Below are 12608 nucleotides of genomic sequence, written 5' to 3' on the forward strand. Positions count from 1 at the left end.
ACAGAACAAAACAGAACAGAACAGCATAAAACAGGAAAGACCAGAGCAGAACAGACTGGCCAGGATCAGCGTTATTTTGTTAACAAGTTTAAATAGAAGAGAAAGGAATATAATGGAATATAATAGAATGGAATAGGACAGAATGGAATAAAATAGAATAGAATGAAATGGAATAGAATAGAATGGAATAGAATGGAATAGAATAGAATGAAATGGAATAGAATAGAATGGAATAGAATGAAATGGAATATAATATAATGGAATAGAATAGAATGAAATGGAATAGAATGGACTAGAATAGACTGAAATGGAATAGAATGGAATAGAATAAAATGGAATAGAATGGAATAGAATAGAATGGAATAGAATAGAATGGAATATAATGGAATATGATAGAGTGGAATAGAATAGAATGGAATAGAATAGAATAGAATGGAATAGAATATAATGGAATAAAATAAATGAAATATTATAGAATAGAATAGAATGTAATGGAATAGGATAGAATGTAAAAGAATGTAATAGGATAGAGTGGAATAGAATAGAACGGAATAGAATATAATGGAATAGAATAAATGAAATATTATAGAATGGAATGGAATAGGATCGAATGGAGTAGAATGGAATGGAACTTTTTCGAGAACACATCTGGTCCATAGGACAGGCCAGGATCAGTGTTATTCTGGTCACATAGCATCCATCATTAAACTAGGTAATAATGTTGGTAACACTTTACCGGCACTTATAACAACATATTATATGCATGTGTACGCCTTTATAATGTCATATAATAAGGTTTATAGTATGTTTTCTTGTGTTATTGTTATAAACCACGAGCACAGCATTACAGGAGTAGCAGGGTAACATATTGTTCTAACTGCGGCTATATTTCCTGTCATGATGGCCTTTAATACAAAAGGTTACATTACACACCTCAGACATTCTTCCCCTCATGACAAACACCTTCCTGCTCGCCATGCATGTGAACCTCATCCCCAAACAGCCTGGTTGCATCTCCATGTTACTGTTCACACCGCGAGTGTAGAAAACACCTTTAAAAGCGGCAGACATTCATGCTTCAACCTAGACGGCTGCTGTTACTTTTATCTTGAGATAGGTAGGTGAGGAGCAGGTCTATTGGTTGCATTGCATTCATAGTTTACTTATAGTGTGATGTCATCACCGTTACACGACAAATGTTATTTATAAGGTTTATTTTTTTTTAGTCAGAAAATACACGAGGCAGGTTCTCTTTAACGCGGGGTCAGGTGAGAATCAAAGACACCGAGGCAGGTTTTCTTTAACGCGGGGTCAGGTGAGAATCAAAGACACCGAGGCAGGTTTTCTTTAGCGCGGGGTCAGGTGAGAATCAAAGACACCGAGGCAGGTTTTCTTTAGCGCGGGGTCAGGTGAGAATCAAAGACACCGAGGCAGGTTTTCTTTAAGTTGAGAATCAAAGACACCGAGGCAGGTCAACGGTCAGGTGAGCTCAAAGACACCGAGGCAGGTTTTCTTTAACGCAGGGTCAGGTGAGAATCAAAGACACCGAGGCAGGTTCTCTTTAACGCGAGGTCAGGTGAGAATCAAAGGCACCGAGGCAGGTTCTCTTTAACGCGGGTCAGGTGAGAATCAAAGACACCGAAGCAGGTTCTCTTTAACGCGGGTCAGGTGAGAATCAAAGACACCGAGGCAGGTTCTCTTTAACGCGGGGTCAGGTGAGAATCAAAGACACCGAGGCAGGTTTTTTTAACGGCAGGTTCATCTTTAACGCGAGGTCAGGTGAGAATCAAAGGCACCGAGGCAGGTTCTCTTTAACGAGGTGAGAATCAAAGACACCGAGGCAGGTTCTCTTTAACGCGGGGTCAGGTGAGAATCAAAGACACCGAGGCAGGTTTTCTTTAGCGCGGGGTCAGGTGAGAATCAAAGACACCGAGGCAGGTTTTCTTTAGCGCGGGGTCAGGTGAGAATCAAAGACACCGAGGCAGGTTTTCTTTAACGCGGGGTCAGGTGAGAATCAAAGACACCGAGGCAGGTTTTCTTTAACGCGGGGTCAGGTGAGAATCAAAGACACCGAGGCAGGTTTTCTTTAGCGCGGGGTCAGGTGAGAATCAAAGACACTGAGGCAGGTTTTCTTTAGCGCGGGGTCAGGTGAGAATCAAAGACACCGAGGCAGGTTCTCTTTAACGCGGGGTCAGGTGAGAACCAAAGACACCGAGGCAGGTTCTCTTTAACGCGGGGTCAGGTGAGCTCAAAGCGATCTAATGGGTTCATTTGATGGTGTCAAGGTAAGAGTTGAGAAGGACTCTTATCACTGCCTTCCCATGGCTGTTTATAAGGATCCAATTCCCCTCTGCCTGTCCAAGGGTTGAATACTAGGCTTGATAACAGGTAAATACACTGCAAACATGCTCACATTTTAAGGAGATCATTTTAGTTGTTGTTTGGATGTTAATTTATGTTTTGTTTCTACCATAAGCAATATAGAGACAAATCAGAGAGCATCTGTCAGCCATAGGTCTAGCACCGGATAGATATTAATCTGTCAGCCATAGGTCTAGCACCGGATAGACATTAATCTGTCAGCCATAGGTCTAGCACCGGATAGACATTAATCTGTCAGCCATAGGTCTAGCACCGGATAGACATTCATCCGTCAGCCATAGGTCTAGCACCGGGTAGACATTAATCTGTCAGCCATAGGTCTAGCACCGGATAGACATTAATCTGTCAGCCATAGGTCTAGCACCGGATAGACATTAATCTGTCAGCCATAGGTCTAGCACCGGATAGACATTAATCTGTCAGCCATAGGTCTAGCACCGGATAGACATTAATCTGTCAGCCATAGGTCTAGCACCGGATAGACATTAATCTGTCAGCCATAGGTCTAGCACCGGGTAGACATTAATCTGTCAGCCATAGGTCTAGCACCGGATAGACATTAATCTGTCAGCCATAGGTCTAGCACCGGATAGACATTAATCTGTCAGCCATAGGTCTAGCACCGGATAGACATTAATCTGTCAGCCATAGGTCTAGCACCGGATAGACATTAATCTGTCAGCCATAGGTCTAGCACCGGATAGACATTAATCTGTCAGCCATAGGTCTAGCACCGGATAGACATTCATCCGTCAGCCATAGGTCTAGCACCGGATAGACATTAATCTGTCAGCCATAGGTCTAGCACCGATAGACATTAATCTGTCAGCCATAGGTCTAGCACCGGATAGACATTAATCTGTCAGTCATAGGTCTAGCACCGGATAGACATTAATCTGTCAGCCATAGGTCTAGCACCGGATAGACATTAATCTGTCAGCCATAGGTCTAGCACCGGATAGACATTCATCTGTCAGCCATAGGTCTAGCACCGGGTAGACATGAATCTGTCAGCCATAGGTCTAGCACCGGGTAGACATGAATCTGTCAGCTATAGGTCTAGCACCGGGTAGACATTAATCTGTCAGCCATAGGTCTAGCACCGGATAGACATTAATCTGTCAGCCATAGGTCGAGCACCGGATAGACATTCATCCGTCAGCCATAGATCTAGCACCGGATAGACATTAATCTGTCAGCCATAGGTCTAGCACCGGGTAGACATGAATCTGTCAGCCATAGGTCTAGCACCGGGTAGACATGAATCTGTCAGCCATAGGTCTAGCACCGGGTAGACATTAAGCTGTCAGCCATAGGTCTAGCACCGGATAGACATTAATCTGTCAGCCATAGGTCTAGCACCGGATAGACATTCATCCGTCAGCCATAGATCTAGCACCGGATAGACATTAATCTGTCAGCCATAGGTCGAGCACCGGATAGACATTCATCCGTCAGCCATAGATCTAGCACCGGATAGACATTAATCTGTCAGCCATAGGTCTAGCACCGGGTAGACATGAATCTGTCAGCCATAGGTCTAGCACCGGGTAGACATGAATCTGTCAGCCATAGGTCTAGCACCGGGTAGACATTAAGCTGTCAGCCATAGGTCTAGCACCGGATAGACATTAATCTGTCAGCCATAGGTCTAGCACCGGATAGACATTCATCCGTCAGCCATAGATCTAGCACCGGATAGACATTAATCTGTCAGCCATAGGTCTAGCACCGGGTAGACATGAATCTGTCAGCCATAGGTCTAGCACCGGGTAGACATGAATCTGTCAGCCATAGGTCTAGCACCGGGTAGACATTAAGCTGTCAGCCATAGGTCTAGCACCGGATAGACATTAATCTGTCAGCCATAGGTCTAGCACCGGATAGACATTCATCCGTCAGCCATAGATCTAGCACCGGATAGACATTAATCTGTCAGCCATAGGTCTAGCACCGGGTAGACATGGATCTGTCAGTCATAGGTCTAAGTCCGGATAGACATGAATCCGTCAGCCATAGATCTAGCACCGGATAGACATGAATCTGTCAGCCATAGGTCTAGCACCGGATAGACATTCATCCATCAGCCATAGGTCTAGCACCGGATAGACATGAATCCGTCAGCCATAGGTCTAGGTCCGGATAGACATGAATCTGTCAGCCATAGGTCTAGCACCAGGTAGACATGAATCTGTCAGCCATAGGTCTAGCACCGGATAGACATTCTGAGAAATTAACAAGACGAAGATACAACAAGAAAATAATAGCATACCGAATACTATACAATACGTTCCCATTTTTTGAAATCCTTAGTAGCTTGTTGTCAGTCGTAACCTCATGGAAATTGGCGCCTTTTTCATTGGCGAAGAACAAATCAGGTTTCCAGATAGAGTCCAACATAGACGGGTCCAGGTCGAGAGAATCGTCGGGGTATTCACTATAGGCCAGCCTGGGGTCGTTCCATTGCTGCCTCAGGAAGATATTCACTCTGTAGTCCTGGGGAGAGAACAGTTCAATGTCAATAAGTGTATCAGATTATCAGAGAAAGGCCAAGCTACAGTGCATTGCATCGCCAGGACTCAGGGAGGTTTGATTGATTGATTGGTTGATTGGTTGGTTGATTGGTTGGTTGATTGATTGGTTTGTTTGTTTGATAGTTTAACATAATCATTAATTTCTGGGATAAATGATTGCACAAGACATGGGGATCGGTTTCCAATTCTTTCGATCTTAAAAACCCTATGCATTTTTATTGAATAAAGCTTAGTTAAACTAAAGACTCTATGTCGGTTATTGGGCTTTCCAGGTGTAGATTGTTTATGCAAATCACACCTGTCTGAGTAGCAGTAGCACTCTTAAGGCAGGAGATAAATAATGGTCCTGGTGGTTCATCATGTAAATGTCCTTTAGAAGACCCTTCAATAGAGCTGTGGCCTATAGGCACAACAGTCCACCGTAATTGTCAATTATTCTACAGAACGAGCGTGCCGTTATATCATCCCATAACGACCATTAAGCTGTCTAGGCTGTAATGTAGCGAGGCATGATATATCAGTCGACTGAGGGGACAGCAGGTGACCTTTCCAATGGCAATCAACCACAACATTAGAAGGACATTGTCGTGCAATTATCTCACTACACACAGATAGACCTGTTTCGTTATTAGGGGAATTTTGTTTGAAAAAAATGAAGAGTTTTTACGGAGAAAAAAAAGATCAACAACTGTAGAGTCTAGTCTGAATAGGATTACAGAATGAGGTCTAGTCTGACTAGGATTACAGAATGAGGTCTAGTCTGACTATGATTACAGAATGAGGTCTAGTCTGACTATGATTACAGAATGAGGTCTAGTCTGACTATGATTACAGAATGAGGTCTAGTCTGACTATGATTACAGAATGAGGTCTAGTCTGACTATGATTACAGAATGAGGTCTAGTCTGACTATGATTACAGGATCAGGTCTAGTCTGACTATGATTAGAGAATGAGGTCTAGTCTGACTATGATTACAGAATGTGGTCTAGTCTGACTATGATTACAGAATGAGGTCTAGTCTGACTATGACTACAGAATGAGGTCTAGTCTGACTATGACTACAGAATGAGGTCTAGTCTGACTATGATTACAGAATGAGGTCTAGTCTGACTATGACTACAGAATGAGGTCTAGTCTGACTATGATTACAGAATGAGGTCTAGTCTGACTATGATTAGAGAATGAGGTCTAGTCTGACTATGATTACAGAATGAGGTCTAGTCTGACTATGATTAGAGAATCAGGTCTAGTCTGACTATGACTACAGAATGAGGTCTAGTCTGACTATGACTACAGAATGAGGTCTAGTCTGACTATGACTACAGAATGAGGTCTAGTCTGACTATGATTACAGAATGAGGTCTAGTCTGACTATGATTACAGAATGAGGTCTAGTCTGAATATGATTACAGAATCAGGTCTAGTCTGACTATGATTACAGAATGAGGTCTAGGCTGACTATGATTACAGAATGAGGTCTAGTCTGACTATGATTACAGAATGAGGTCTTGTCTGACTATGACTACAGAATGAGGTCTAGTCTGACTATGATTACAGAATGAGGTCTAGTCTGACTATGATTACAGAATCAGGTCTAGTCTGACTATGATTACAGAATCAGGTCTAGTCTGACTATGATTACAGAATGAGGTCTAGTCTGACTATGACTACAGAATGAGGTCTAGTCTGACTATGACTACAGAATGAGGTCTAGTCTGACTATGATTACAGAATGAGGTCTAGTCTGACTATGATTACAGAATGAGGTCTAGTCTGACTATGATTACAGAATGAGGTCTAGTCTGACTATGATTACAGAATGAGGTCTAGTCTGACTATGATTACAGAATGAGGTCTAGTCTGACTATGATTACAGAATGAGGTCTAGTCTGACTATGATTACAGAATGAGGTCTAGTCTGACTATGATTACAGAATGAGGTCTAGTCTGACTATGATTAGTGAATCAGGTCTTCGTAGACCTTTTCATTATTTAAAATAGCAGCAATCTAGATACTAAACCCACAGGTGGAATATGAAAATAAAATAAAATAAATGTCAGAGTTGAGGCCGTTTTGGTTCCAGGTAGAACCATTTTAGGTTCCATGTTCTATCGGCAACCAACAAGGGTTCTTAAAAAGGGTTCTCCAATTGGGGACAGGCAAAAAACCTTTTTAGGTTCTAGATAGCACCTTTTTTTCTAAACGTGTAGAGACCATGGGAGTTGAGCTACTACAGACACATGCAGCAGCCATTCGACCAAGAATATATTTGCAGTCCAAATGGCACCCTATTCCCTATTTAGTGCACTACTTTTGACCAGGGCCCTATGAGGGTGCCATTTGGGATGAAGTCTATCTATCATCTACCTCAGTAGTCTTGCAGATGGAGAGAGATTGCAGACTGGGAAACACTGCTAGTTTACCACAGGGGCATTCATTAGGCCTTGGTTTGTTGCAAACATAGAAATATAATTACTAGAACAGGAAATCTCCTGTTCAAGACAATGTTTGGTGATGGGTGAATGGGCGGCCATATTGAGTAATTCCATTTCGATGGTTGCCAACACTACCTTACTACAATGACTGATTCGACTGTTTGCTACTATCAACTCCTTACGATTACACATTATAAGTGAGATCAAGTAAGATATAAATACAATTGTAATCTCAGACCAAATCTCACCGCGGTCACCAAATGTAAACTTATTTAAAATGTGTGATTGAAAAAAAAGGATCCTTAACATAGTGTGACCAACTGGGTTCAAACACGGGTCTCCTACACGTGAAAAGAGGATCAGGTCAGGAGCTCCAGAGCCAACAACACAACACTGCAGGTCTCAGTCTGGATATAACCCAACCTCTTCTACAACAGTCAGATTTTGAACCATGGAGTATACTGTTGGATTACAAAGCATAGATTTGTCTCACACACTCATCCATCAGCATCGTAGGTGAACTTTCTCAGACATGTTGAGTGGGATGTATCTCAGCAAACTGATATACCACAACAGCATAGCAACCCAATCCTTAATGCGATTCAAGCCGAAGGCCAAATAGTCCTAGTCCTGGCTGTGACATTTAAAAAAAGTTAAAGCTTTGGCTATGTAGTCTTACGATGACTCTGGTCTGCATGGGGCAACACCCAACCAACTCCACCAACACATGGTAACAAACAGGACGTTGGGATTTATGCATTTCACTCTCTCGCATCTCGAAGAAGGAAAATGAAAGAGCAGCAGTCGAGGAATGAGTCCCCAAATGCTATCCTGTTGCCTATATAGTGCACTACTTTTGCCCAGTGCCCCTGAGCCCAGGTCAAAGAATAGGTTTTCCATTTGGGACACAGGTTAGGAGAGCTAATTAAATAGCCTCTGGATTTTCCCCCTGGGAATCGTAACTTTAAAGCCGGGTAAACAATTAGACAGTGGTGGGTTACGGAGCACCTCAGGTTTCTATTGTTGACCAGGAGTCATGTGCGTCCCAAATGGTAGCCTATTCCCTACATAGTGCACTACTTTTGACCAGAGCAAACTATGCAGGGAATAGGGTGCCAATTGCAACGCAGACTCAGTGGGATCATTACTGCATGAAACATTGTTCTCACCAGCCCTATAAGCACCTAAAGATTGAATGATCTAATTCTCTTTAGTTTCACCTTCACCCATCTCTTATTCAGACAGAGAGAGAGAGAGAGAGAGAGAGAGAGAGAGAGAGAGAGAGAGAGAGAGAGAGAGAGAGAGAGAGACAGAGAGAGAGAGAGAGAGAGAGAGAGAGAGAGAGAGAGAGAGAGAGAGAGAGAGAGAGAGAGAGAGAGAGAGAGAGAGAGAGAGAGAGACAGAGAGAGAGAGAGAGAGAGAGAGAGAGAGAGAGAGAGAGAGAGAGAGAGAGACAGAGAGAGAGAGAGAGAGAGACAGAGAGAGAGAGAGAGAGAGACAGAGAGAGAGAGAGAGAGAGAGAGAGAGAGAGAGAGAGAGAGAGAGAGAGAGAGAGAGAGAGAGAGAGAGAGAGAGAGAGAGAGAGAGAGAGAGAGAGAGATAGAGAGAGAGAGAGAGAGAGAGAGAGAGAGAGAGAGAGAGAGAGAGAGAGAGAGAGAGAGAGAGAGAGAGAGAGAGAGAGAGAGAGAGAGAGAGAGAGAGAGAGAGAGAGAGAGAGAGAGAGAGAGAGAGAGAGAGAGAGAGAGAGAGAGAGAGAGAGAGAGAGAGACAGAGAGAGAGAGAGAGAGAGAGAGAGAGAGAGAGAGAGAGAGAGAGAGAGAGAGAGAGAGAGAGAGAGAGAGAGACAGAGAGAGAGAGAGAGAGAGAGAGAGAGAGAGAGAGAGAGAGAGAGAGACAGAGAGAGAGAGAGAGAGAGAGAGAGAGAGAGAGAGAGAGAGAGAGAGAGAGAGAGAGAGAGAGAGAGAGAGAGAGAGAGAGAGAGAGACAGAGACAGAGAGAGAGAGAGAGAGAGAGAGAGACAGAGAGAGAGAGAGAGACAGAGAGAGAGAGAGGGAGAGAGAGACAGAGAGAGAGAGAGAGAGAGAGAGAGAGAGAGAGAGAGAGAGAGAGACAGAGAGAGAGAGGGAGAGAGAGAGAGAGAAAATAGGCTTTTTACAAAATGATCTTACGACAGACCATGTATTCACCCTGGACACCCTAATTTACAAACAAACCAAATCAAAGGCAAAACCTTTGACTCAATTTGGGATGAGGGTTTGCTATACAAATGGATGGAAAGTGGTGTTGAGGGACAAAAAAAACGACATTATAAAATCCATGTACACAAACAACAAGTGCGCCGTTAAAATTGCCAAAAAACACACATTTCGTTCCACAGGGCCGGGTGGTGAGACCGGGGTTCAGCTTAAGCCCCACTCTCTTCAACAGATATCAACAAATTGGCGAGGGCCCTAGAACAGTCTGCAGCAACCGATTTCACTGTACTAGAATCTGAAGTCAAATGTCTACTGTTTGCTGATGATCTATTGCTTTTGTCCCCAACCAAGGAGGGCCTACAGCATAGAACTTGGAGGAAAGGCTTCCGGATCAATTCCACTGGTTGTTGCGGAGTGTAGAGGGGGAAAAAGAGTGGAAAATCATGAATTTGTTCTGCATGAGGAGGTTGTGCAGTCTGCAGCAGTTTTAGTTAAAGCTCTACTGATGTGTCTCACCCAGGGAGACTTGGCATGGAGACTAGGGCCATCCCCTCCCCTCCCATCCCAGCCATTCCCCTCCCATCCCCATGCATCCCAGCCATTCCCCTCCCATCCCAGCCCAGCTCTTCCCCTCCCATCCCAGCCCAGCTCTTCCCCTCCCATCCTCTCCCTTCCCTTCCCAGCCAATCCCCTACCCTCCCATACCAGCCCATCCAAACCAATCCCAGCCCATCCCAGCTTGGCATGGTGACTTGAAACTAGGGCCATCCCCTCCCCTCCCCTCCGATCCCAGCCCATCCAAGCCCCTCCCCTTCCAGCCTATCCCATCCCATCCCAGCTCATCCCAACCCAGCCTATTCCATCCCAGCCCAGCCCATTCCATACCAGCTTATTCCATCTGAGCCCATTCCATCCCAGCCCAGCCCATCCCATCCCAGCCCCTCCCATCCAAGCCCATCCCATTCCCTTCCAGCACCTCCCATCCCAACCCCTCCCATCCAAGACCCAACCATCCAAGGCCAACCCATTCTATCCCATCGCATCCCATCCCAGCCCCTCCCATCCAAGCCCATCCCCTTCCATTCAAGCACCTCCCATCGCATCCCAGCCCCTCCCATCCCAACCCCGACCATCCAAGGCCATCCCAGCCCATTCCATCCGGTCCCATCCCATTCCATCCCATCCCATCCCAGCCCATCCCATTCCATCCCAAGCCCATTCCATCCCAACCCAGCCCCTTCCATCCCAGCCCCAGCCCATCCCAGCCCAGCACATTCCATCCCAGCCCATCCCATTCCATCCCAGCCCATCCCAACCCATTCCATCCCATCCCAGCCCATCCCAGCCCATCCCCATCCAAGACCAGCCCCTCCCATCCCAACCCCTCCCATCCAAGACCCGACCATCCAAGGCCATCCCATTCTATCCCAGTCCATCCCAGCACATTCCATCCGGTCCCATCCCATTCCATCCCATCCCCATCCCATCCCAGCCCATCCCATCCCATCCCAAGCCCATTCCATCCCAACCCAGCCCATTCCATCCCATTCCATCCCATCCCAGCACATTCCATCCCAGCCTATCCCAGCCCAGCACATTCCATCCCAGCCCATCCCAACCCATTCCATCCCAGCCCATCCCATCCCATCCCAGCCCATTCCATCCCAGCACATTCCATCCCATCCCAGCCCATCCCATTCCAGCCCATTCCATCCCATCCCAGCACATTCCATCCCAGCACATCCCATCCCATCCCATTCCATCCCATCCCATCCCATTCCAGCCCATCCCATCCCAGCCCATTCCAGCCCATCCCAACCCATTCCATCCCAGCCCAGCCCATCCCATCCCATCCCAGCCCATCCCATCCCATCCCATCCCAGCCCATTCCAGCCCATTCCAGCCCATCCCATCCCAGCCCATCCCAACCCATTCCATCCCAGCCCATCCCAGCCCATCCCATCCCAGCCCATCCCATCCCAGCCCATCCCATCCCATTCCAGCCCATTCCATCCCACTGTCCTTCTGTCTCCATGTTGGTCTACTGTCCTTCTGTCTCCATGTTGGTCTACTGTCCTTCTGTCTCCATGTTGGTCTCCTGTCCTTCTGTCTCCATGTTGGTCTCCTGTCCTTCTGTCTCCATGTTGGTCTACTGTCCTTCTGTCTCCATGTTGGTCTACTGTCCTTCTGTCTCCATGTTGGTCTACTGTCCTTCTGTCTCCATGTTGGTCTACTGTCCCTCTGTCTCCATGTTGGTCTACTGTCCTTCTGTCTCCATGTTGGTCTACTGTCCTTCTGTCTCCATGTTGGTCTACTGTCCGTCTGTCTCCATGTTGGTCTACTGTCCCTCTGTCTCCATGTTGGTCTACTGTCCTTCTGTCTCCATGTTGGTCTACTGTCCTTCTGTCTCCATGTTGGTCTACTGTCCTTCTGTCTCTATGTTGATCTACTGTCCTTCTGTCTCCATGTTGGTCTACTGTCCTTCTGTCTCCATGTTGGTCTACTGTCCTTCTGTCTCCATGTTGGTCTACTGTCCTTCTGTCTCCATGTCCTTCTGTCTCCATGTTGGTCTACTGTCCTTCTGTCTCCATGTTGGTCTACTGTCCTTCTGTCTCCATGTTGGTCTACTGTCCTTCTGTCTCCATGTTGATCTACTGTCCTTCTGTCTCCATGTTGATCTACTGTCCTTCTGTCTCCATGTTGGTCTACTGTCCTTCTGTCTCCATGTTGGTCTACTGTCCTTCTGTCTCTATGTTGGTCTACTGTCCTTCTGTCTCTATGTTGGTCTACTGTCCTTCTGTCTCCATGTTGGTCTACTGTCCTTCTGTCTCCATGTTGGTCTACTGTCCTTCTGTCTCCATGTTGGTCTCCTGTCCTTCTGTCTCCATGTTTGTCTACTGTCCCTCTGTCTCTATGTTGGTCTACTGTCCTTCTGTCTCTATGTTGGTCTACTGTCCTTCTGTCTCCATGTTGATCTACTGTCCTTCTGTCTCTATGTTGGTCTACTGTCCCTCTGTCTCTATGTTGGTCTACTGTCCCTCTGTCTCCATGTTGGTCTA

The 12608-nt window shown here is 45.9% G+C and overlaps 1 protein-coding gene and 1 long non-coding RNA gene across 28 annotated transcripts in view; one reads left to right on the forward strand and one right to left on the reverse strand.

Annotated features, from left to right (window-relative positions):
* The window catches only part of LOC118373580 (glycine receptor subunit alphaZ1-like), a 117602-nt gene that overhangs the window by 32578 nt on the left and 72416 nt on the right, over nt 1-12608 (reverse strand). For all 5 annotated transcript variants that reach the window (XM_052516874.1, XM_052516866.1, XM_052516844.1 and 2 more), the window contains one exon: nt 4655-4878. In XM_052516874.1, the coding sequence (XP_052372834.1) occupies nt 4655-4878 (224 nt within the window). The remainder of the gene's footprint in view (nt 1-4654; nt 4879-12608) is intronic.
* On the forward strand, nt 65-4643 carry LOC127929164 (uncharacterized). 23 transcript variants are annotated; one of them, XR_008133569.1, is made up of 6 exons: nt 65-1409; nt 1867-1985; nt 2127-2663; nt 2775-2848; nt 2923-3107; nt 3255-4643. It is a non-coding gene; the product is annotated as an uncharacterized LOC127929164 (long non-coding RNA). The 23 variants fall into 23 exon arrangements; XR_008133537.1 differs by adding an exon at nt 1669-1715 and having other exon boundaries at nt 1820-1985; nt 2127-3107; XR_008133558.1 differs by having other exon boundaries at nt 2127-3107; nt 3255-4179; nt 4365-4643.

Source organism: Oncorhynchus keta, chromosome 4 (genome assembly GCF_023373465.1).
Source record: "Oncorhynchus keta strain PuntledgeMale-10-30-2019 chromosome 4, Oket_V2, whole genome shotgun sequence".
NCBI classification, from domain to species: Eukaryota; Metazoa; Chordata; class Actinopteri; order Salmoniformes; family Salmonidae; genus Oncorhynchus; species Oncorhynchus keta.